Below are 25589 nucleotides of genomic sequence, written 5' to 3'. Positions count from 1 at the left end.
CTAACCCTCTAAACCTAACCCCCTAACCCTCTAACCCTAACCCCCTAACCCTCTAACCCTAACCCCTACCCTAACCCTCTAACCCTAACCCTCTAACCCTAACCCTTTAACCCTAACCCTCTAACCCTAACCCTCTAACCCTCTAACCCTAACCCTCTAACCCTAACCCTTTAACCCTAACCCTCTAACCCTAACCCTCTAACCCTCTAACCCTAACCCTCTAACCCTCTAACCCTAACCCTCTAACCCTAACCCTAACCCTAACCCTCTAACCCTAACCCTCTAACCCTCTAACCCTAACCCTCTAACCCTAACCCTAACCCTCTAACCCTAACCCTCTAACCCTAACCCTCTAACCCTAACCCTAACCCTCTAACCCTAACCCTAACCCTCTAACCCTAACCCTCTAACCCTCTAACCCTAACCCTAACCCTCTAACCCTAACCCTAACCCTCTAACCCTAACCCTAACCCTCTAACCCTAACCCTCTAACCCTAACCCTCTAACCCTAACCCTAACCCTCTAACCCTAACCCTCTAACCCTAACCCTCTAACCCTAACCCTAACCCTCTAACCCTAACCCTAACCCTAACCCTGGCTCCTGGACAGTCAGATGAGGCGTCTTCCTTGGTGGGACGCTGCCAACAGTGTGTCTGTGTGAAGCTCCTGAGCTGTTGTCTCAACCACTATTGCTTCATTGTGTGTTTGTTCTCCGCGCTTCATTTGGCAGAAACACCACAGCGTTTCATTGTGTCTCTTTTGTCTGCCCCCCCCACGTCCTCACGTGTCTCCAGGCCCCTTCAGGGGGACGTTGTCCCCATAGAAGCTGTCTGGATGGCTCCTGTATTCAACCGTTCATTATCTCACAGGAATTTGGGGTTTTGTGAGCAACTCTGGATTTGCTCTGAATAACTAAATATGAATGTCATTGATTATTTTAGAGGCTTGAGTGCGATGGTTGTGTGTCGAGCGTGGAAGTTCAAAATGTTTCTTTTGGTTATTTAGCTGATTTGTTCTGAACTTTGTGGCTTTTCCAGTGAACTGTGGAAACTGTGAGCTCTCAGCTCTGTCTGAGCCCGTTAGCACGTGCAAATGTGCACGGACACGCCAGAGCTCCTGGGCTAGCTGTCACATGCCTGACGTCTCCCTGGGAACCTGCTCCTTCATGATCAAACTCTTGTTACACAGATTCCTTTTTATCTGCCACGTTAGCTCGGGTGTCCATGTTTTCCTACAGTCCTCTGAAGTTACATGCAGATTATTAAGCATGGGCGTGCACAGGCTGAAGGGGCTTTTGTCTTCAGTGGTTTATTTTTCATTTTCACATGAGCTTCTTCATTTGTCCTGTTTCATGGTGGGAACGCTGCGTTCCTGCCTGGCTCCAAACAATGGCCCTCATGAATGGAGTGAGAAAGAAGGGGGTGATTGAACGGCAGGGGGGGGTTGTTTTTCACTTTTTCTTACGTTACGTTACGTTACCCCCCGCCCCCCCCGCCCACCCTTTTTAATGGGACCTATTGAATTTGACTCTGATCCTCTCCTACGTCCCTCTGAGATGGAACCAAACCAGGAGGGATGTGATGTCACCATTCCTCTCCTAGTGGTGGAACTGGGTGAGAGGTTGTGGTGATTCTGGAGGTCCATGAGGGGAATTCAATGTGTTCAGTTCAGCTGTTCATTGAAAGCTAGACTTTGTTTTCTAGAGCAGCTTCTGGTGGAGGGTGCAGGACAGGGTGGTGGTCGCGGGGGGGTGCCAGGACACCTTCAGAGTACCGCTGCGGTGCCCTTGAGCCGGCAGCTCATTCAGGAAGGGGGGGGGACTGCCTTCGCCCTTTCAATCATCAAAAAGAAGATTCTGTTGCGTCGCCCGTCCACCTACAAGTGAGGACTTGATCTCAATGATCCTCGTTTCTGGTTAAATAAAAAAAACTGCAAATATTTGAAAAATTCTTGAGACACAAATTTGTCAGTGGTGGGAAAGGAAGTGGTGTTTATTCCACTGTACTCACTAGAAATGTGAAGGTGCCAGGACACCTTCACAGCACTGCCGAGCTACTCTTGAGCAAGGTAACCCCCCGGTCCAGGTGTGTTGCTAATTTCCCTGATGGACACCCCCTAAAGGGATCAATAAAGTAATCTTGTGTACCCTGCCTTGGCACTTACTGGATCGGCTCCAGCCCCCCTGTGACCCTGAAAGGGTTAAATGGTCAAGAAGAAAAATACGCTGAATGATTTTATTGCTCTGGTTGTACATTTCTGAAGAGCTAAATTAGAGTCTGGATTGAATTCTTTCCCCTGGCCTTACATGCATCAGGGACACGGACAGGAGAAACCAAAGTTAGATTTGTGAAGGTGGAACGACCAGCGACATTCATTTGGATCATTTTAACACGTGTCTGGAATGTGATGTCGTTGTCACGTCGGTGTTAAACCTAACCCTAACTAACCCTAACCAACCCCACCCTAACCTAACCCTAACTCAATCCTAACTAACCCTAACCCAACCCTAACTAACCCTAACCCAGGACAGATGCTAACCCAAACCCTAATTAACCCTAACTAACCTTAACCCTACCCCTAACTAACCCTACCTTAACCCTGACCCTAACTAAGCCTGACCCTCTAACCCTCACCCTCTAACCCTAACTAACCCTTACCCTAACTAACCCTATTTAAACCTAACCTAACCCTAACTAACCCTAACCCTAACCCAGGACAGATGCTAACCCTAACCCTAACTAACCTTAACCCTAACCCTAACCCTCGTCTGGGTTCCAGAGGGCCGTAAGAACGGCGAAGCTTGACAACGATGTGCTAATTTAGCTTTGGTTATGTTGTTGACCACAATGACAAGTGTCTGATGTACAGGGAAACTTTGTTGGTTTATGCTTCAAATGTCCCATTAGAAGAGATTTATTCCATCTTCCTTTTTGCTCAGAGTTATGCATTTCCAGGACTGGTTCCGTTCACTTCGCACCAGCACTGAACTGGAAGGAGCTGACTCAGAGAACACGTGGAGTCTTTGGCCCTCGCTGCCGTCGTCTTCCTTGGCGCTATCGCGGCGCTCCCTGCTGGGTTTAGGAGCCGTGGCCTCTCTCACTGCGTATTATCTGGTGATGCGGCCTCGCCCCATGCACCCCCCCTGCGATCTCCAGGCCCAGTCTGTGCCTGTGAATGTGAGTGTGTGGCAGCAGCGGCGTGCTGAGACGTGGCCGAGTGTGAACGCCTGACCGTGCCTGACCGTGCCTGACTGTACCTGACCGTGCTTGACCGTGCCTGACTGTGCCTGACCGTGCCTGACCGTACCTGACCGTGCCTGACCGTTCCTGACCGTGCCTGACCGTACCTGACCGTGCCTGACCGTGCCTGACCGTTCCTGACCGTGCCTGACCGTGCCTGACCGTTCCTGACCGTACCTGACCGTGCCTGACCGTACCTGACCGTGCCTGACCGTTCCTGACCGTACCTGACCGTGCCTGACCGTGCCTGACCGTGCCTGACCGTTCCTGACCGTGCCTGACCGTACCTGACCGTGCCTGACCGTGCCTGACCGTTCCTGACCGTACCTGACCGTGCCTGACCGTACCTGACCGTGCCTGACCGTTCCTGACCGTACCTGACCGTGCCTGACCGTTCCTGACCGTGCCTGACCGTTCCTGACCGTACCTGACCGTTCCTGACCGTACCTGACCGTACCTGACCGTGCCTGACCGTTCCTGACCGTGCCTGACCGTGCCTGACCGTTCCTGACCGTACCTGACCGTGCCTGACCGTGCCTGACCGTGCCTGACCGTTCCTGACCGTGCCTGACCGTGCCTGACCGTACCTGACCGTGCCTGACCGTGCCTGACCGTTCCTGACCGTGCCTGACCGTTCCTGACCGTGCCTGACCGTGCCTGACCGTGGTTGTGTGCAGGGAGATCCCAGCTGCAGGCGCTCGGCTCTCCTCAAAGATGATTCGCTGCTGGACTTTTACTACGAAGATACCAGGACGTACTACGACATGTTCCAACGAGGACTGCGGATCGCAGGTAGCTCCAATCATAATAAACCAAGGTTGATTCCTCAGGTGACCCTTACAAACACAACTGACCTTTAACCTTCAAGTACGCTTTAAAGTGGCTGATGAGATTGGGCAGGGTTTATATATATACACACATATATATATATATATATATATATACACACATATACATAATGTGTGAGTGTGTGTATCTGCGCGCACGTGTAGACAAATAGTGTATATAATGTACATACGTATGTACATTATATACACTATTTGTAATCAGGCCTGTGTGTTGTCATGTGTAAGTTTAGCAGTAACTTGCCTGAAGGTGATGGGAGCGAGTCTGGATGATAAATGCTAAAAGACTATTTAAAGCATCAGATGTACTCTACTCCAAATATCAATACAGCAGTAGGGTTAGGGTTAGGTTAGGGTTAGTTAGGGTTAGTTAGGGTTACAGGGTTAGAGGGTTAGGGTTAGTTAGGGTTAGGGTTAGTTAGGGTTAGTTAGGGTTAGAGGGTTAGGGTTAGTTAGGGTTAGTTAGGGTTAGGGTTAGAGGGTTAGGGTTAGCATCTGTCCTGGGTTAGGGTTAGTTAGGGTTAGGGCTAGCATCTGTCCTGGGTTAGGGTTAGGGTTAGCATCTGTCCTGGGTTATGGTTAGGGTTAACATCTGTCCTGGGTTAGGGTTAGGTTAGGGTTAGGGTTAGCATCTGTCCTGGGTTAGGGTTAGCATCTGTCCTGGGTTAGGGTTAGGGTTAGCATCTGTCCTGGGTTATGGTTAGGGTTAACATCTGTCCTGGGTTAGGGTTAGGTTAGGGTTAGGGTTAGCATCTGTCCTGGGTTAGGGTTAGGGTTAGGTTAGGGTTAGTTAGGGTTAGGGTTAGAGGGTTAGGGTTAGCATCTGTCCTGGGTTAGGGTTAGTTAGGGTTAGGGTTAGAGGGTTAGGGTTAGAGGGTTAGGGGGTTAGGGTTAGCATCTGTCCTGGGTTAGGGTTAGTTAGGGTTAGTTAGGGTTAGGGTTAGAGGGTTAGGGTTAGCATCTGTCCTGGGTTAGGTTAGGGTTAGTTAGGGTTAGGATTAGAGGGTTAGGGTTAGCATCTGTCCTGGGTTAGGGTTAGTTAGGGTTAGGGTTAGAGGGTTAGGGTTAGAGGGTTAGAGGGTTAGAGGGTTAGGGTTAGCATCTGTCCTGGGTTAGGGTTAGGGTTAGCATCTGTCCTGGGTTATGGTTAGGGTTAGCATCTGTCCTGGGTTAAGGTTAGGTTAGGGTTAGGGTTAGCATCTGTCCTGGGTTAGGGTTAGGGTCAGGGTCAGGGTTAGGGTTAGCATCTGTCCTGGGTTAGGGTTAGGGTCAGGGTTAGGGTCAGGGTCAGGGTCAGGGTTAGGGTTAGGGTCAGGGTTAGCATCTGTCCTGGGTTAGGGTTAGGGTCAGGGTCAGGGTTAGGGTTAGGGTCAGGGTTAGGGTCAGGGTCAGGGTCAGGGTTAGGGTTAGGGTCAGGGTTAGCATCTGTCCTGGGTTAAGGTTAGGTTAGGGTTAGGGTTAGCATCTGTCCTGGGTTAGGGTTAGGGTCAGGGTCAGGGTTAGGGTTAGCATCTGTCCTGGGTTAGGGTTAGGGTCAGGGTTAGGGTCAGGGTCAGGGTCAGGGTTAGGGTTAGGGTCAGGGTTAGCATCTGTCCTGGGTTAGGGTTAGGGTTAGGGTCAGGGTCAGGGTTAGGGTTAGGGTCAGGGTTAGCATCTGTCCTGGGTTAGGGTCAGGGTCAGGGTCAGGGTTAGGGTTAGGGTCAGGGTTAGCATCTGTCCTGGGTTAGGGTCAGGGTCAGGGTCAGGGTTAGGGTTAGGGTCAGGGTTAGCATCTGTCCTGGGAGTCTTTGGTGTCTCGTTACAGGTCGGAGCATCACGAGCAAATGAGGGCAGAAAACCAATCAAATCAAAGACACATTTGTCCTCTGAGATGGGAATCACAGCTGAGCGTGTTGTTGGCGAGATGGAGGCCGATATCTTGATTGGCGGTGACATTGTTAAAACATGAGGGGAGGCTGAACTACAGGCCCAAACATGCAAATGGATTCTTCCGCGTTTTTGCAAAAACCTTTACGGTTACTGGTGACAGACGAGTTCAACCTTCTCTGTTAACTTGGTTTAAAGTGAACCTGCCTTGTTTGGACTGGAGATTAAAGCCAGTGATCAGATTTATATCAGGATTGTAACAAAAGTCGAGATCACCCAGATAATGTTGCCTGGATGCTAAATCATTTTTGCTTTTCTCTGCTAAAGCACAAAATGATTCAGTCATTTGTAGAATTAGCTGCATGCTAGCATTTTAGGCATTGTTGTCACGCTGTATAAAGTCTTTTGTTCTCTTCTTGCCATTAATCTCAGCCTGTGTTTGGTCTCCTGTGTGATCCAGGAGGTGGGCCCTGTCTTGGCTTCAGAAAGCCGGGTCAGCCGGCCTACGAGTGGATGTCCTACACCGAGGTCTGACGTCTTCAGCACTTCTGTGTCTGCTGTTCTTATTTGAATTCTTCTTAAAGTGTTTGGTTCTCATCAGGTGGAGCACAAAGCCCAGCTTCTGGGCTCTGGGCTGCTGGCTAAAGGCTGCCAGCCCAACGCACAGCAGTTTGTTGGCATATTCGCACAGAACCGACCGGAGGTAGGGCTGTGGGTGGACACGACCATCTGTATTTCTATTCTGTTTTAAAGCCCCCTTTTAAAGAATAGTAATATCAAAGCTGCGTTGAGTGAGGTACCTCTGGGATGGTGTTGTTATGCTTCCCTCTGCTGGCGACAGTGGGTCCTCACCGAGCTGGCCTGCTACACCTACTCCATGGCCGTGGTTCCTCTGTACGACACGCTGGGCCTGGAAGCCATGGTCCACATACTGAACCTGGGTGAGACAGATCACATCATTGGCGGGTTTGCTACTAGAAAGAACGTTTATACCATTTATCCATCTAAAAAAGCCTACATTAATGTATCCTTGATTTTATCTTGGAAATTCTGGACGCTCGTCTTTCCAGTCACGGTATTTATTGTGATTTAGTGATGCTGATCTGTTTTGTTCTTAGCGGAGATCTCCTTGGTGATTTGTGACAAGGAGGACAAGGCGGCGGCCCTGCTGGAGAACAAAGAGAACGGCACGACTCCAACACTCTCCTGCCTGGTCCTCTTTAATAACTTCACGGAAGGTTTTGCAACGAGGGCGAAGGCCTGTAAGGTGGAAGTTCTAAAGCTGGAGCAGCTTATGGTGAGCGGGGTGGAAGCACTACATCCCAGACTTATTAAGATCAGCCCCTGTGTAAGTTAAGGTACATCTTACTCCCTTTGGTCCATATGTCAGGAGCTGGGCAGGCAGAACCTCAAAGATCCTGTGGTGAGTCCCAATCTCCTAACCCTAAGCCCTGCATCAAAGCCGTGCACGCTAACCTCTGTTTAAATGCCCCGATGACAGTTGTGTAGTTGCTACTGTCTCCTCAGAGCTCATTAACACTCCCTTGTTAAAATGACTTTAATGAATAGTGGAGGTAGACTGTTGTCTCATGTTTTATTGCTGCCTGCTGTAGCCGCCCCGGCCTCAGGATCTGGCCGTGGTCTGCTTCACCAGTGGAACCACAGGTAGTGTCTGATTTCATTCATCTCTGCACAATTATCCTCCACTCACATCGATGGGGAAGGTCCATTATTGCCCACTAACACCCTCTCTTTACGGCACTGTGGCAGTTTCCTCCACCAATCAGCGCTCTGCTATAATGTCTTGTTTATTTATTCAGGGAAGCCCAAGGGAGCCATGATCACCCACGGAAACATCGCCTCCAACGCTTCCTCTGTCATTAAGCTCCTGGAGGTCTGTCTGCACTTCCGCCTCGTTGTCTAATTGAAAACAGCTTCCCAGATCCCAACTTCCCATCTGCTTGTGTCTCACAACTGTGCCCCCCCCCTGCTGTGTCTAATGCTATGATTAATTGACTCTTTGATTGGCCCTGCAGAGGTATTTCCCTTGTTTGATGCTGCACAAGCTTTATCTCTCCCTGTGCTTCCCTCATTTTCTTCTGCTCTGCCTTTAGGGATCAGTCGTGATCCAACAGGAGGATGTGTCCATCTCCTACCTTCCGCTTGCCCACATGTTTGAGAGGATGATTCAGGTCGCTGATCCTCTTTGATGTTTGATGTGTGTGTGTCTGTGCAGATTCTAAAATTGCTGAAGTCCACTTCTGTGACAGGTCACCATGTTTTGCCACGGAGCCAAAGTGGGCTTTTATCAGGGGGATATTTCTCTCCTCATGGACGATATCAAAACACTCCAACCCACTTTCTTTCCTGTGGTGCCTCGCTTACTCAATCGCATTTATGACAAGGTCAGTAAATATATTCATGCTTCAACATGGACAAGTATGGAAAATTGCATTTTATTTCATGGTATTGTGCATTTTAATACCCAAAACCCACAGTACTCAGTTCTAACCAGTGGAATTTCCACTGGTTTTCTTTTCCACGGGCTCTTCTGAGAGTGTCCAGGCACAAACAGAATCACTAAATAGTGATATAATATAATCACTGCCTGACAAATCACAAATAATCAGAAGACAATTTTAGAAAATTTCCACATGAATTCCAACATTAATACTGAATTGAAAACAATTTAACACCTGAAATAAAAAAACAGTTCTATTTGGTACCTCTAGATGGCGCTGGTGGCACATACAAACCCTGAGCTGTGAAGACTTTTGACCACGTGTCCAGCCAGAGTAACGCCCCAGAATGCCGCACTGCAAATGTCCTCACGATTATATCCAGACAAATCACTTGCATGTCTCAGGACACATTAAGTGAAATGGCCAAAAGGATCCCGGATCCCCCCGGACTGATCCTGGTTTTATTCTGAGGTTAAAAACCCAACACAAACCCATCAGGCTTTCCTGGTAACCAGTTATGGTTGCACAGCAACCATTCATAACATGAAACCCTCCACGTTTAAGCTGGAATATTGTGAATTGGTATTTAAATTATATGATGCACTGCCTGACCAAAAAAGTCGGCCACCCAATAATATTTCTCTGCTTTTAGCTGTGATCACATTGTTTTGATAATGGCACAAGATTGATTTCATCTTAATTTCATGTGTCTCGACAACGCCACAGTTGGACCACTGCACCAAGCCTTGTCCAGCACGTCAAGAGAGTCTCAAAATGCTTAGGGTAGGGATAGTGGTAGGGGTTGGGGGTAGGGGTTGGGGGTAGGGGTTGGGTTAGTGGTAGGGGTTGGGGTTAGTGGTAGGGGTTGGGGGTTAGGGGTTGGGTTTAGGGTTAGTGGTAGGGGTTGGGGGTAGGGGTTGGGTTAGTGGTAGGGGTTGGGGTTAGTGGTAGGGGTTGGGGGTTAGGGGTTGGGTTTAGGGTTAGTGGTAGGGGTTGGGGGTAGGGGTTGGGTTAGTGGTAGGGGTTGGGGTTAGTGGTAGGGGTTGGGGGTTAGGGGTTGGGTTTAGGGTTAGTGGTAGGGGTTGGGGGTAGGGGTTGGGTGTAGGGGTTGGGTTAGTGGTAGGGGTTGGGGGTTAGTGGTAGGGTTAGTGGTAGGGGTTGGCGGTTAGGGGTTGGGTTTAGGGTTAGTGGTAGGGGTTGGTGGTAGGGTTAGGGTTAGTGGTAGGGGTTGGTGGTAGGGTTAGGGTTAGTGGTAGGGGTTGGGGGTAGGGGTTGGGGGTAGGGGTTGGGTTAGTGGTAGGGGTTGGGGTTAGTGGTAGGGGTTGGGGGTAGGGTTAGTGGTAGGGGTTGGGGGTAGGGGTTGGGTTAGTGGTAGGGGTTGGGGTTAGTGGTAGGGGTTGGGGTTAGTGGTAGGGGTTGGGGGTTAGGGGTTGGGTTTAGGGTTAGTGGTAGGGGTTGGGTGTAGGGGTTGGGTTAGTGGTAGGGGTTGGGGGTTAGTGGTAGGGTTAGTGGTAGGGGTTGGCGGTTAGGGGTTGGGTTTAGGGTTAGTGGTAGGGGTTGGTGGTAGGGTTAGGGTTAGTGGTAGGGGTTGGTGGTAGGGTTAGGGTTAGTGGTAGGGGTTGGTGGTAGGGTTAGGGTTAGTGGTAGGGGTTGGTGGTAGGGTTAGGGTTAGTGGTAGGGGTTGGTGGTAGGGTTAGGGTTAGTGGTAGGGGTTGGGGCTAGGGGTTGGGTTTAGGGTTAGTGGTAGGGGTTGGGGGTAGGGTTAGGGTAGGGTTAGTGGTAGGGGTTGGTGGTAGGGTTAGGGTTAGTGGTAGGGGTTGGTGGTAGGGTTAGGGTTAGTGGTAGGGGTTGGTGGTAGGGTTAGGGTTAGTGGTAGGGGTTGGGGCTAGGGGTTGGGTTTAGGGTTAGTGGTAGGGGTTGGGGGTAGGGTTAGGGTAGGGTTAGTGGTAGGGGTTGGGGGTAGGGTTAAGGTTGGGTTAGGGTTCGGGGAAGCGGCGTCTCGTGCTCCCTGAACCTCTCTTTCACAATTTGAGCACAGTGAATTCTGGCATTGTCATCTTGGAATACACTCGCGCCAAAGAAATCCATTGATGGAATAATATTTCGGTCGTCAACGGACCTCTTTGGGCCCATGATGTTGCTGAACCTGGACCAACGGCCTTGTCCAGTCGGCATGAGAAAACATCAAACATTAGGCATGACGAGTGCATCACTTCAACCTCCTCTCTTCTCTCGATACCCCGTCACTCTGGGACAGGGTAAAAGTGGACTCATGAGTCCAGTTGACCTTCTTCAGTGACTCCAGAGTCCAGTCCTAATGCACCTTAGCAAATGGAGCCCATTTTCCCATCAGCCTCACTGGTTCGTGGGTGTCTTAAAGCTACAAAGCTCCCTTGAGTTCCTTGAAAACGCTCTGACTTCTTCTGTTTTTGGATGATCTGATTGGACCAAAGTGACCAATCATGATCAAAATGTTGTTAGATAAATGAGAAGCTGCTCATCAGTTGGGTTAAATAACTGGTTACCAGGTGAAAGATCATCTGATAATCATCCCAAGTGGAAGTGGTGACATTTTGTATCAATATTTTTGGGTTTCTGTTGTTCAAGAACAAAGTGGTCAAGTGGATAAATAACGTATGTTCCCCCGTCTGGTCAAAGATCCAGGGTTCGCTCCGCTCTCCACTGCGGAGAGCTTTGCTTCGCTACGCTGTGAGGAGGAAACAGGCCGAGCTCGGCAGCGGCATCGTGCGCAACAACAGTCTGTGGGACAGGCTGCTCTTCAACAGGATTCAGGTGGTTTGACCCATATTTAGAGCGTCGCTGGTCTCCAGTCCCACCGCCCTGTTAACTCTCTCCATTTGTCATTACTATTACTATTATTATTATTATATATATTATTTATCAAGCACTGCATGATCGTCACAGAGTAACAGACCTGCAAATAGTCAATAAAATGGGATCCAAACTTTACCAGAGATCTCTTCCAGCAACGAATGCCAGAATCACCCAGAGCATATTGGTCCTGTGGGAGTGAAGCGGAGACAGACGAGTTTGGCTGAGATCTGTGCAGATGGGAAAATATGGTCTGCCATGAAACTGCTGTTAAACTAGTTTTGTTGCTCTCCGTCAAACTTAAAATATGCTCACTAAATATATCAAGGCTCCACAGCTCCGACCACCACTGTGGCCACAAGCTTCCCCATTAAAACCACCAAAGGTGTCGGTGACGAGTGCTGAGGAGAGAAACTCGTAGTTCAACTCGTAGCTGCCGCGTTGAACCGATTCATTGGCGACCACCTTCAACCCTTCAGGCGAGTTTTGGCGGTAAACTGCGGTTCGTCCTGACTGCCTCAGCACCCATCTCCCCGGCCGTGCTGTCCTTCCTGAGAGCTGTTCTGGGCTGCTTCATCTTTGAGGGTTATGGTCAGACCGAGTGCACAGCAGGGTGCACGTTCTCCGTGCCAGGAGACTGGAGCACAGGTGATACACCAGAGTATCTGCTACGCTTCTCCGTAATGGTCCTGCAGTAGCGTATGGCTGCGTCTCTGTCAGGTCACGTTGGCGCTCCGCTGCCCTGCTCCATGGTCAAGCTGGTGGACATTCCTGAGATGAAGTACTATGCTAACAACGGGAAAGGAGAGGTGGGTTGATCCTAATCCGTGGTCCTTTCGGACGTTTGCAGCTCCTGCTGACTATTTGTCTGGTCAGATCTGCATGCAAGGCCCCAGCGTGTTCAGAGGCTACCTGAGGGACCCAGAAAGAACTGCTGAAGCTTTGGACAGCGAGGGCTGGTTGCACTCGGGGGACGTGGGCCAATGGCTTCCAGTAAGTTAGACAAACACCTGGTTTTGCACCTGGAAAAATGTAAAAACATCTTTTTCTTAACCTTGTCCGCCAAGAATGGAACCCTGCGCATCATTGACAGAAAGAAGCACATCTTTAAATTATCCCAAGGGGAGTATATCGCTCCGGAGAAGATAGAGAATGTCTACATGCGCTGTGCTCCTGTGCTGCAGGTCTTTGTACATGGAGACAGTTTACAGGTATTTGATTCACATTGTTACATTTAACGAAAACTCAGACCTCAATTCCAGTTTTGGGTTTCCAGTCTCATCTTGTAGCCATCGTTGTTCCCGACCCAGAGGTGTTTGTTGGCTGGGCCAAAGACCAAGGCTTGGTGGGATCCTACAAAGAGCTGTGTCAAAAGCCTGTAAATTTCAGACATTTTCACTGCAGATTATGGGTTGTATTCAGTTTCCAGTGAGCTGTGATCTCGTGGCCTTTAACAGGATGTGAAGAAGGCAGTACTGGAGAACATGAGAGCTATCGGGAAGGAAGCCGGTCTCAAGTCCTTCGAACAAGTGAGGGTTGAAATGAAGTAGATTTGGCCCAAATCCATACTTTTATTGATGTCTCACCTTCTATTCCATCAGGTAAAGGGCATTTACCTGCACCCAGAGATGTTCAGCATCGCCAATGGCCTTCTCACTCCCACACTGAAGAGCCGACGAGCCGACATCCGCAGAGCGTTTCAGGAACAAATAGAAAACCTTTACAGCAGAACCGTTATTTAAAGGGACTTCGCTGTGAAATATCTGAGTATCAAACAAAGAGAACGTTAGCTGGCCGCCCGAAAGAAGAAGAATATCCATTCAAACTTCATCTAAAATACAACAAATTGAGATTGAATATTGGCTCGTCAATATTGGCTCGTCAGAGGAGCCAGGAACACCATTTCAGGATGGTGGTTTCTGAGGGTTGGTGAAGCACCTGTGCAGATTTAACCTGTCGACACTTTGATGTGTTCGTGCTTTGTATGTTTGAGTTAAGAGACAATAATGCAGTATACTAAATTTAATGTAAGAAACTTTTAGCCAGCAAACTGAATTGGAATTGTAAATAATGTGCGAGAGATTTGTTGACTAAGTCCAGTTAAGTAAAACCAATAAAGATCAAGATTTGTCTTTAACCAGATTACGTTGGATTAATTTAATTCGCACATGTTCGGCAACAATACACGCTACATGAAAAATGATGTTGTGGACAAACCGCCATTTAAATAGCAACCAAAAGAAATCCAGCCAACACTTTCTTTCAGTTAATCATTTAAAAAAAAAAATCCAATACTTCAAATTCATTAAGACTTGATGAATCTTCAGTAGTTTTTCATGTATAATCAAACAGACGCTGAACAATTGACTACAATCATTTCAGAACATGGTCTTTAGAAAATAAATAATCATAAGACACCAAAAACTGACATGGATTCAATCAGTAATTGCTAATAAATACACCCGAAAAAAGCTGACTACATGGTGGAAATATTTAGAGACCCCCGCAAATAAAAACGACAACGTTGCTCTTGAGAAATCAAATGAATGAATGAATGAATGACGTTGATAAGAGAATGCGGCTCGTGGCCAGTATTGCCCACTAGGGGGCGCACCAGTCTATGTTTTGGACGAGTGGAGCCACTTATTAAAGACCTTTACGGACCCGCGGAGTCCTTCCTGTTAAAGCCACAATGAGGACAATGGACGCAGCTATTAGTCGAACAAGGCCCAAAAATATTATTTGTGTTAGATTATAGTGTTTGTTATATCGGTTAGGGTAATAAAAAAGTATCTTTAATGGGATTATGGTAATACAGCAGAAACATTTCATGGGCTGTTCCTTCCTTCAGGAATATTGGTCTTTTAACAGTTCTGATAAGAACCGTACACAGAGGCACGCACTCACTCACTCACTCACTCACACACACACACACACACACACACACACACACACACACACACACACACACACACACACACACACACACACACTTAGCACTTGGATGATGGCTTCGATAATGTGGCGTTTTAGCTGATAGATTGACAGATAGTCTGATGTGAGTCTGAGGCGTGTGAGGAGGTTTTGGGCCCTCAAGGACAAAAGGATCACAATCAGATTTTGTCCATAGCTGAAAGTCGGTGAAGGAGCCAGAAAAGAGAACAATCCATTCAACGGGGCATGAAAGGAGCCCTTCGCTGGGTTTGGGCTCTCCTCCCTCAGTCGTCAGCAACAATGGACAGAGCACGCAACTCGCTGAGCTTGGCCTCCGTCTCCCTCTCCCTCTGCTCATCCGTCAGCCCTGCCTGGTCCATTTGACTCGTTAGCTCGCTGAAGATCTTGTACATTTCAGTGAAATAGACCACCTGAGGAGAGCAAAGGTAGAGTGAGTGAAGAGGGAAGAAGGCTCTGATCAACCTCTCAGAGATCTTCTTTAGCTGCATCTGAAAAGTTTCACCTTGATTTACTGACATTTGTCTAATGTTGACCCTCCAACCTTGCTAATGAGAATCGATTCAAGATGAAAAGGAGGCGTCTCCCGATATCAAACAACTTTGACAAAGCGCCCCAAAGAACCAAAAAAGGCACTTGGGTGGGTGGTGACCCTGCATGTGGCTCCCAACCTGAACAAGACCTCCAGAGTGTTGTTAGAAAGCTGCCCTGACACTTCCCACCCTGCTGCTTCCTTTACTTCATGAGTCAGGCTCCCCAGAGAGCTGCTTTGATGATTAATAGGCTTTAATCTCATTACAAGACTCCAGAAGAGGAGGCAGAAAATAAAAGTAGCAGGAACTCCAACCCCTCCAGTATCATCTCAGTCCTCCTCTACAGTGATGTTACCAGAACCTGGACCACAACTAGAACTCACCTGATATTTCCAGAGGTGATTCAAGCCACAGACAAACTAACTGGAGATGGTGAAAACTGTGATTTATGAAACAATCTTTGTCTCACTTTGATGGGCCTTAACCCTCTAACCCTAACCCTAACCCTCTCCTAACCCTCTCCTAACCCTAACCCTAACCCTCTCCTAACCCTAACCCTCTAACCCTAACCCTCTCCTAACCCTCTCCTAACCCTAACCCTCTAACCCTAACCCTCTCCTAACCCTCTCCTAACCCTAACCCTCTAACCCTAACCCTCTCCTAACCCTAACCCTCTAACCCTAACCCTCTCCTAACCCTCTCCTAACCCTAACCCTAACCCTCTCCTAACCCTAACCCTCTAACCCTAACCCTCTCCTAACCCTAACCCTCTAACCCTAACCCTCTCCTAACCCTCTCCTAACCCTAACCCTAACCCTCTCCTAACCCTAACCCTCTAACCCTAACCCTCTCCTAACCCTAACCCTAACCCTCTAACCCTAACCCTCTCCTAACCCTAACCCTCTAACCCTAACCCTCTCCTAACCCTAACCCTCTCCTAACCCTCTAACCCTCTCCTAACCCTAACCCTCTCCTAACCCTCTAACCCTCTAACCCTAACCCTCTCCCAACCCTAACCCTCTAACCCTAACCCTCTAACCCTAACCCTCTCCTAACCCTAACCCTCTAACCCTAACCCTCTCCTAACCCTAACCCTCTCCTAACCCTAACCCTAACCCTCTCCTAACCCTCTCCTAACCCTAACCCTCTAACCCTAACCCTCTAACCCTAACCCTCTCCTAACCCTAACCCTCTCCTAACCCTAACCCTAACCCTCTCCTAACCCTCTAACCCTAACCCTCTCCTAACCCTCTAACCCTAACCCTCTAACCCTAACCCTAACCCTCTCCTAACCCTCTAACCCTAACCCTCTCCTAACCCTCTAACCCTAACCCTCTACTAACCCTAACCCTAACCCTCTCCTAACCCTAACCCTAACCCTCTCCTAACCCTCTAACCCTAACCCTCTCCTAACCCTAACCCTCTCCTAACCCTAACCCTCTAACCCTAACCCTCTAACCCTAACCCTCTCCTAACCCTAACCCTCTAACCCTAACCCTCTAACCCTAACCCTCTCCTAACCCTAACCCTCTCCTAACCCTAACCCTCTAACCCTAACCCTCTCCTAACCCTAACCCTCTCCTAACCCTAACCCTAACCCTCTCCTAACCCTAACCCTCTCCTAACCCTAACCCTAACCCTCTAACCCTAACCCTCTAACCCTAACCCTCTCCTAACCCTAACCCTAACCCTCTCCTAACCCTAACCCTCTCCTAACCCTAACCCTAACCCTCTAACCCTAACCCTCTAACCCTAACCCTCTCCTAACCCTAACCCTCTAACCCTAACCCTCTCCTAACCCTAACCCTCTCCTAACCCTCTAACCCTAACCCTCTAACCCTAGCCCTCTAACCCTCTAACCCTAGCCCTAACCCTCTAACCCTAGCCCTAACCCTCTAACCCTAAACCTCTAACCCTAACCCTCTAACCCTAAACCTCTAACCCTAGCCCTAACCCTCTAACCCTAACCCTCTAACCCTAGCCCTAACCCTCTAACCCTAGCCCTAACCCTCTAACCCTAAACCTCTAACCCTAGCCCTAACCCTCTAACCCTAACCCTCTAGCCCTAACCCTCTAACCTAACCCTAACCCTCTCCTAACCCTAACTTTGATGGGCCCTAACCCTCTCCTAACCCTAACTTTGATGGGGCCTAACCCTCTAACCCTAACCCTCTCCTAACCCTAACCCTCTCCTAACCCTAACTTTGATGGGCCCTAACCCTCTAACCCTAACCCTCTCCTAACCCTAACTTTGATGGGGCCTAACCCTCTAACCCTAACCCTCTCCTAACCCTAACCCTCTCCTAACCCTAACTTTGATGGGCCCTAACCCTCTAACCCTAACCCTCTCCTAACCCTAACCCTCTCCTAACCCTAACTTTGATGGGCCCTAACCCTCTAACCCTAACCCTCTCCTAACCCTAACCCTCTCCTAACCCTAACCCTAACCCTCTCCTAACCCTCTAACCCTAACCCTCTCCTAACCCTCTAACCCTAACCCTCTAACCCTAACCCTCTCCTAACCCTCTAACCCTAACCCTCTACTAACCCTAACCCTAACCCTCTCCTAACCCTAACCCTAACCCTCTCCTAACCCTCTAACCCTAACCCTCTCCTAACCCTAACCCTCTCCTAACCCTAACCCTCTAACCCTAACCCTCTAACCCTAACCCTCTCCTAACCCTAACCCTCTAACCCTAACCCTCTAACCCTAACCCTCTCCTAACCCTAACCCTCTCCTAACCCTAACCCTCTAACCCTAACCCTCTCCTAACCCTAACCCTCTCCTAACCCTAACCCTAACCCTCTCCTAACCCTAACCCTCTCCTAACCCTAACCCTAACCCCTAACCCTCTAACCCTAACCCTCTCCTAACCCTAACCCTAACCCTCTCCTAACCCTAACCCTCTCCTAACCCTAACCCTAACCCTCTAACCCTAACCCTCTAACCCTAACCCTCTCCTAACCCTAACCCTCTAACCCTAACCCTCTCCTAACCCTAACCCTCTCCTAACCCTCTAACCCTAACCCTCTAACCCTAGCCCTCTAACCCTCTAACCCTAGCCCTAACCCTCTAACCCTAGCCCTAACCCTCTAACCCTAAACCTCTAACCCTAACCCTCTAACCCTAAACCTCTAACCCTAGCCCTAACCCTCTAACCCTAACCCTCTAACCCTAGCCCTAACCCTCTAACCCTAGCCCTAACCCTCTAACCCTAAACCTCTAACCCTAGCCCTAACCCTCTAACCCTAACCCTCTAGCCCTAACCCTCTAACCTAACCCTAACCCTCTCCTAACCCTAACTTTGATGGGCCCTAACCCTCTAACCCTAACCCTCTCCTAACCCTAACTTTGATGGGGCCTAACCCTCTAACCCTAACCCTCTCCTAACCCTAACCCTCTCCTAACCCTAACTTTGATGGGCCCTAACCCTCTAACCCTAACCCTCTCCTAACCCTAACTTTGATGGGGCCTAACCCTCTAACCCTAACCCTCTCCTAACCCTAACCCTCTCCTAACCCTAACTTTGATGGGCCCTAACCCTCTAACCCTAACCCTCTCCTAACCCTAACCCTCTCCTAACCCTAACTTTGATGGGCCCTAACCCTCTAACCCTAACCCTCTCCTAACCCTAACCCTCTCCTAACCCTAACCCTAACCCTCTCCTAACCCTAACTTTGATGGGCCCTAACCCTAACCTACAAATAGCCATCAAGCAAAAAGTAAAGGTATCTGATATTTGCAGCTCAACCAGTAGTGGGCCGGCCGGTTAGGTTACACACAGCCTCAACTAGTTGGTGAAAAGAGCAGCAGGAACATTCATGAGACCAGTGTTGCTAACCAGCAGAGCAGCGTCTGGTGGTCCTGAGGCGGTTAGGGTCAGGGTTATGGTTAGGGTTAGCAGTTTAGGGTTATGGTCAGGGTTAGCAGTTTAGGGTTAGGGTCAGGGTTATGGTTATGGTTAGGGTTAGCAGTTTAGGGTTATGGTCAGGGTTAGCAGTTTAGGGTTATGGTTAGGGTTAGCAGTTTAGGGTTATGGTTAGGGTCAGGGTTATGGTCAGGGTTAGCAGTTTAGGGTTATGGTTATGGTTAGCAGTTTAGGGTTAGGGTTAGCAGTTTAGGGTTATGGTCAGGGTCAGGGTTATGGTTATGGTCAGGGTTAGCAGTTTAGGGTCAGGGTTATGGTCAGGGTTAGCAGTTTAGGGTCAGGGTTATGGTCAGGGTTAGCAGTTTAGGGTCAGGGTTAGCAGTTTAGGGTTATGGTCAGGGTCAGGGTTATGGTTATGGTCAGGGTTAGCAGTTTAGGGTCAGGGTTATGGTCAGGGTTAACAGTTTAGGGTCAGGGTTAGCAGTTTAGGGTTATGGTCAGGGTTAGCAGTTTAGGGTCAGGGTTAGCAGTTTAGGGTTATGGTCAGGGTCAGGGTTATGGTTATGGTCAGGGTTAGCAGTTTAGGGTCAGGGTTAGCAGTTTAGGGTTATGGTCAGGGTCAGGGTTATGGTCAGGGTCAGGGTTATGGTTATGGTCAGGGTTAGCAGTTTAGGGTCAGGGTTAGCAGTTTAGGGTCAGGGTTAGCAGTTTAGGGTCAGGGTTAGCAGTTTCAGCTGTGACCACCTCGGACCCAAACAGGAGCCTCCTGTAAAGCAAAGCCTGATATACTGGAGGAAAAAGGGCCGACAGCTGCAGGACCGACTTCTACCCTTGTGAATGACTGCAGCAGAGGACAAGACAAAGGAAAAGAAAAGGAAAAGACATCTGGAACATCTGTACAGGTGCATCACTCATCATGTGTCCTCACGGTCGATGGACAGAACGGCCTGAGGGACATAACAAAGCAAGTCTTTGTCTTCTGCAGCAGCTGGAGGGAGTGGAGAAGGAGCACGTGCACATACGAGGGGCCTCCGTCAACGTGCACGTATTCATTCAAACACAGGCACCATGTCAACAAAGCACTGAGCAAACCCAACTTAGGGAATAGTGCTGAAATATTTGCTGTTAGCTGCAGCTCGGTGGAATCATCTCAACTTCAAAGGACAGCACAGAGCGCCACAACTGTCATTACGGCCCCGATAATCTAGTTAACTAACTAGGAGTGTCCCAGCAACTGTCCCAAACAGGAAATGACATGGCGGCGCAGATCTAGGGTGGGGGAGGCTCCTTCAGACGCCCAGCTGCTTTACGAGAAGCTCCAGGTTCCATAATGAGGTGCAGCGCTGCAGTGGAGCCAGACAGACGAGACCTTCCTGGTGTGGGTTAGGGTCAGGGTTAACTAGGGTTAGGGTTAGGGTTAACTAGGGTTAGGGTTAGCTATGCTAGGTTAGGGTCAGGGTTAACTAGGGTTAGGGTTAGGGTTAGCTATGCTAGGTTAGGGTCAGGGTTAACTAGGGTTAGGGTTAGCTATGCTAGGTTAGGGTCAGGGTTAGGGTCAGGGTTAACTAGGGTTAGTTAATCACATTACAGCTGTGCTGGGACAGACGGCCACGATTAGACACCCCTAACACGTTAGTGAAGCCCACCCAATGGTGCCCTGCAGGGTTAGGGTTAGCTATGCTAGGTTAGGGTTAGGGTTAACTAGGGTTAGTTAATCACATTACAGCTGTGCTGGGACAGAGGGCCACGATTAGACACCCCTAACACGTTAGTGAAGCCCACCCAATGGTGCCCTGCAGGGTTAGGGTTAGCTATGCTAGGTTAGGGTTAGAGGGTTAGGGTTAACTAGGGTTAGTTAATCACATTACAGCTGTGCTGGGACAGAGGGCCACGATTAGACACCCCTAACACGTTAGTGAAGCCCACCCAATGGTGCCCTGCAGGGTTAGGGTTAGCTATGCTAGGTTAGGGTTAGAGGGTTAGGGTTAACTAGGGTTAGTTAATCACATTACAGCTGTGCTGGGACAGACGGCCACGATTAGACACCCCTAACACGTTAGTGAAGCCCACCCAATGGTGCCCTGCAGGTGCACGTGGCTCTTCCCTCGAGTTACTGACCTGAGCTCTAATGAGAGCCTCAAAACTGGGCTGGAAGTAGTCGATGCGGCTGTGGTAGAACTTGGGCATCTCCTCCAGCAGCTGCTTGTTCTTGGCCTCGAAGTCTTCCTTGACCGGCCGGAGCTCTTCTCTGGCCTGAGGTGTGAAGACGAGAGGAAACGTTCTTATCTGTCATCTTATGCAAAACTCTGCTTTTGATGTTTTAGTACAAACACATTTGTCCACAAAAGGTGTCGGAGAACTTAGTTAAAGCATCTTTTTGTATTTGCGAACTGCTAAAATATTTGACAAATTCCACAGAAGTGAAGAAGATAAATAAATGAAAAATAAAGGCTGTAATCACGACCGCAGTGAGGAGGAGTGGGTAATGTGGGCAGACTTGGCTGTGAGTGGACTGCAGCAGCGTGATGAGCGTGTGAATGTAATAGTGGGTAGACGACTGTAGGCATAGCTTTAGCAACGCAGCATGAATATGTGTGAGAGGCTGAACGATCAGGGGAGACTCGCTATATTTGAAAAACAACACATTATTTATCTGCTGCATTATGGATCATTAGCCACATTTCTTTAGACTGGAGAGTTGCAACAATGTCCGAATGTTTGGTGAGGAACGCTTCTTTAAGTGCACGGGGATTCAAAGGGCAGGGATGGAGGGGCCTCTTCCAGGCTTTGTTCCACTGACAGAGCTTTTCTCAATGTGTGTGGGTGGCTCACCATGTGCAGATGTGTTAGAGGCAACACGCAATCTGTGAATGTGCACGCTCCTGTAGTGGCTGCAGAGTGAGTGTGTGTGTGTGTGTGTGTGTGTGTGTGTGTGTGTGTGTGTGTGTGTGTGTGTGTGTCTGGGTACAATTCTCAATTACGTGCCTGTAGATGTGCAGCACTGCCTTTTTGAAAAGGCGCTACTTGAGAGCCTGCTAGCTTGCGTGGGTGAAAGAGTGCACATGTACAGTGTGCATGTGCTCAACTATTTCTGTTCGTATCCAGTCAGCGTTTGTGTCTTTTTCCACTTTTTGCACTCGATCCACAATGCGAGCAGCGTGAGAGCGGCTGAACTCTGCTCCTGCATGGAGCGATGGAGCGGTGGAGCGGTGGAGTGCACCAACACGTGCACTGATGCACGCTTGACTTTCACCGTACCTGATGTAGTTTGACCATAACAGGCCCCGTTTTTTCCTTTTCTTCATATTTTTCCACTTTGGACTGCAGTCGCTTGTAGTCCTGCAGCGCTTGTTCCCGGCGCTTCACCGCCATGTTGAGACTCGGGAACACGCCGCCGTATCTGCAACAAACAGCACAGCGGAGGTCACATGACCACACAGCACGGAACCGGCACGGAATCAGACAAGCAAACAACAACGTTGCAACTAACGAGCCTGGTTGACGAGCCATGTTTTATTTAGGCTATATAACGTCTTCCAACCACTGATCCGTCTGCGGAACGCGAGCGCAGCAGCCTCCTCCTCCCAGGAGGTCGGATCTCCTCCTCCTCCTCCCAGGAGGTCGGATCTCCTCCTCCTCCCAGGAGGTCCGATCTCCTCCTCCTCCCAGGAGGTCAGATCTCCTCCTCCTCCCAGGAGGTCCGATCTCCTCCTCCTCCCAGGAGGTCGGATCTCCTCCTCCTCCCAGGAGGTCGGATCTCCTCCTCCGGCCAGGAGGTCGGATCTCCTCCTCCGGCCAGGAGGTCCGATCTCCTCCTCCTCCCAGGAGGTCGGATCTCCTCCTCCTCCCAGGAGGTCGGATCTCCTCCTCCGGCCAGGAGGTCGGATCTCCTCCTCCGGCCAGGAGGTCGGATCTCCTCCTCCGGCCAGGAGGTCCGATCTCCTCCTCCTCCCAGGAGGTCCGATCTCCTCCTCCTCCCAGGAGGTCGGATCTCCTCCTCCGGCCAGGAGGTCGGATCTCCTCCTCCTCCCAGGAGGTCCGATCTCCTCCTCACCACCACAGCTAACGTGGCCGAAGGATGATGGATCGGTAAAAAACCCCAAAGTCAACGGGAATGAAGAAACCCCCCATTGGAATATTGTGGCGGTCCCGGCCCCCGGGGGACGGCTCTGCATTAAGCTCCCTCTAATCTATTATCTAATTACTGCAGCTTAAAAAGGTATAAAACAAGTCACTTTGTGACAATTATCATATTCCAAATGAAAATATGTTCTTGCAATGAAAATACTACTGTTCAGCTCTAAAAATAGGGAAACACTCATCTGTAACTTAGCAACAGGAATCTGAGCTTGGCTTTTATTGGGAAGCACGAATGAAGTATGCATGAAATATTCATATTGACAATATTTCCATTAAATAAATGTCAAAGTAAAAATCATGTTTAAATGCCTTAAAAATATCTAACCAAGGAAATTCAATATGGTTCAATGGAAATGTTTGAAAAATATATTCAACTTGATGATCAATCTGAAACGGGTGGTCAAAGCAGATGAAGAGGTGAACCAGGTAAACCAGGTTAACCAGGTAAACAAGGTTAACCAGGTAAACAGGGTTGGGGGTCAGGGTTAGAGGGTTGGGGGTCAGGGTTAGGGTTAAGGTTAGAGGGTCAGAGTTAGAGGGTTGGGGGTCAGGGTTAGAGGTTAAGGTTAGAGGGTCAGGGTTAGAGGGTTGGGGGTCAGGGTTAGAGGTTAAGGTTAGAGGGTCAGGGTTAGAGTTAGGGTTAACCTAACCCTGACGTCTGCTCTCCCTTCAAACCTTGTGCACCCTTCCGAGGGTGTATAACGGTAACGTGAGCAGCTCAGCTTCAGACAATCTGGACTTGTTGACTACAGGAAGTTAAAGGAGTGGTCGTTCCCAGCTTCAGTAACAGCACAGGCCCCCGGTCAGCCCAGCCCTGCAGCCCACCTCCGCCACTAGTAATAAACCGTTTATAGAGGGGTCGATTATGTAACTGGCCTCCAGACACGACTGCTCTCCAAAATTGGACAATTGGTTGGTGACCAAGGAAGAGAAACATCAGGCAGATTGATTCTCAAAGGACCCTCCCTTTGTTCTACTCTCAGCGTGCTTGCCTTAAATGAACATGCCCATCAAGGGCTACATTTTATAACCCTAACCCTAGCTAACGCTAACGCTAACGCTAACCCTACTCAGTCTGGCCTCAATGGCTGAGGGTTTCAGGCTATGTAACAGGTCGGGGTGTGGTCACCAGATGGCATAAAAATAGCATTTAGAGCAAAGAAAATGTTTGTGAGTAGTTGCCAGTCGTTAGCCGGCCCAGAGCAGCACGTTAGCCGGGCCCAGAGCAGCACGTTAGCCGGCCCAGAGCAGCACGTTAGCCGGCCCAGAGCAGCACGTTAGCCGGGCCCAGAGCAGCACGTTAGCCGGCCCAGAGCAGCACGTTAGCCGGGCCCAGAGCAGCACGTTAGCCGGGCCCAGAGCAGCACGTTAGCCGGGCCCAGAGCAGCACGTTAGCCGGGCCCAGAGCAGCCGCTCACGCTGTGGCGCCATATTTATCCTGACAGGGCCTCCAGTAAGATTAAGATGAGAGTAACTGTGATGCAGCCAGAAAACGTGACAAAGCAGATCAGATCCTTTTGTGAGCTCTTATTAAACGATTGTAATTAGGCTCGTGGCCCACGACCTGATTCGGGACCGTCTGCTCGTGGTTAAACGCGTTAAGGCTGACGGGTTTAGATCCGATTTCGGTCTCTCCGAGCAGAAAAGCTTTGAACAGGACGTCTGCAGACCGCCAGGTCCATAAAGTGCTGCTCATATCAGCCAGAGGTTTACAGACGTGCACGTCCAGGTGCGTCGTGCACACACACACTTACACCCACACCACCCATTTCAGATCTTCCATTAACATTAATAATCATCCTTTTTGAGTCGTCTCTAATTAAAGACACAAGCTTACCAAGCAAACAATGGAAGATGTGAAGCAAAGATGGCCTAATGGAATCCTAATGGAAGCTTTAAAGTACGGAAGCTTCTGTATCCATCTAGTTTTGTGGATACTCTAATAAACTAATAGCTCTTTAAATGAGGGAATAAAGAGGTCCACTTTGTTCAGTTTGAAAACTAGCTCTGAACTCCAGCTGTGACCACAGCAGAAACGTCTAACTTCCTTCTCCTTATTCATCTGAGCAGAATCGGACCAGTGAGCGTCTACCGAGTGTGAGAGGTGAACTCCAGTCAGACATTCTCCGTCCCAACCGCTCCACTTCTCTGGGCCCAGGAAGCTGGGCCTTCTGCCACATTCTGAGCCGGCCCACACGTCCGCCTGCCGCCCACCAGGAAAAGGAAATTAGAACCATTCCATCCTGTCATTGCCCCACCACCAGCGCACGTGAGGAAGAGGCCAAAAACACACGTCTCTTTACGCTGGTCATTTTCAGAAATGAAAATGAATGAGCACGCTTCCCTATAAAGCTGGAATATAAACATACTCAAACAATATGAGTATTATTGCATTAGCATTCTGCTGCATCTCCTGGGAGGAGCTAAGAGGAGGAAGCACAACCTTAACAAGCTCTCCGGAAGATGCAGGGAGAGTCTCAGCACTCCCTGTGTGTGTGTGTGTGTGTGTGTGTGTCTGTGTGTGGGGATGTGTGTGTGGATGTGTGTGGATGTGTGTGTGTGTGTGGGGATGTGTGTGAATGTGTGTGGATGTGCGTGTGTGTGTGGGGATGTGTGTGTGGAGATGTGTGTGTGGATGCGTGTGTGTGTGTGTGTGTGGGGGGGGGGGATGTGTGGATGTGTGTGGGGATGTGTGTGTGTGTGGGGATGTGTGTGAATGTGTGTGGATGTGTGTGTGTGTGTGGGGATGTGTGTGAATGTGTGTGGATATGTGTGTGTGTGTGGGGATGTGTGTGAATGTGTGTGTGTGTGGGGATGTGTGTGTGGATGCGTGTGTGTGTGTGTGTGGGGG

General features: G+C 49.4%; 2 protein-coding genes across 4 annotated transcripts in view; one reads left to right on the top strand and one right to left on the bottom strand.

The window, feature by feature from the left end:
* acsl2 (acyl-CoA synthetase long chain family member 2) overlaps positions 1 to 13386 on the top strand; it is a 14091-nt gene extending 705 nt beyond the window's left edge. Inside the window, exons 2-20 of one of the 3 annotated variants that reach the window (XM_029829175.1) lie at positions 2939 to 3176; positions 3917 to 4031; positions 6411 to 6478; positions 6552 to 6653; positions 6792 to 6891; positions 7069 to 7247; positions 7341 to 7373; positions 7564 to 7615; positions 7771 to 7844; positions 8065 to 8142; positions 8221 to 8355; positions 11071 to 11205; positions 11724 to 11892; positions 11965 to 12053; positions 12121 to 12237; positions 12312 to 12455; positions 12521 to 12622; positions 12702 to 12773; positions 12846 to 13386. In XM_029829175.1, the coding sequence (XP_029685035.1) occupies positions 2943 to 3176; positions 3917 to 4031; positions 6411 to 6478; positions 6552 to 6653; positions 6792 to 6891; positions 7069 to 7247; positions 7341 to 7373; positions 7564 to 7615; positions 7771 to 7844; positions 8065 to 8142; positions 8221 to 8355; positions 11071 to 11205; positions 11724 to 11892; positions 11965 to 12053; positions 12121 to 12237; positions 12312 to 12455; positions 12521 to 12622; positions 12702 to 12773; positions 12846 to 12986 (2139 nt within the window). In that variant the 5' untranslated portion in view covers positions 2939 to 2942 and the 3' untranslated portion in view covers positions 12987 to 13386. Of the gene's footprint in view, positions 1 to 2938; positions 3177 to 3916; positions 4032 to 6382; positions 6479 to 6551; positions 6654 to 6791; positions 6892 to 7068; positions 7248 to 7340; positions 7374 to 7563; positions 7616 to 7770; positions 7845 to 8064; positions 8143 to 8220; positions 8356 to 11070; positions 11206 to 11723; positions 11893 to 11964; positions 12054 to 12120; positions 12238 to 12311; positions 12456 to 12520; positions 12623 to 12701; positions 12774 to 12845 lie in introns of those variants that run through there. The other 2 variants (XM_029829176.1, XM_029829177.1) reach the window with 2 other exon arrangements.
* bin3 (bridging integrator 3) overlaps positions 13387 to 25589 on the bottom strand; it is a 30261-nt gene continuing 18058 nt past the window's right edge. The window contains exons 7-9 of the mRNA XM_011617130.2: positions 21857 to 21998; positions 20717 to 20851; positions 13387 to 14609 (exon numbers count right to left, since the gene is read on the bottom strand). Coding sequence (XP_011615432.1) covers positions 14463 to 14609; positions 20717 to 20851; positions 21857 to 21998 — 424 coding nt within the window. The 3' untranslated portion in view covers positions 13387 to 14462. The remainder of the gene's footprint in view (positions 14610 to 20716; positions 20852 to 21856; positions 21999 to 25589) is intronic.

The sequence above is a fragment of the Takifugu rubripes genome, chromosome 21, assembly GCF_901000725.2.
Source record: "Takifugu rubripes chromosome 21, fTakRub1.2, whole genome shotgun sequence".
Lineage (NCBI taxonomy): Eukaryota > Metazoa > Chordata > Actinopteri > Tetraodontiformes > Tetraodontidae > Takifugu > Takifugu rubripes.
Note: the sequence above shows the minus strand (reverse complement) of the source record. Positions and strands in the feature narration are given on the sequence as shown.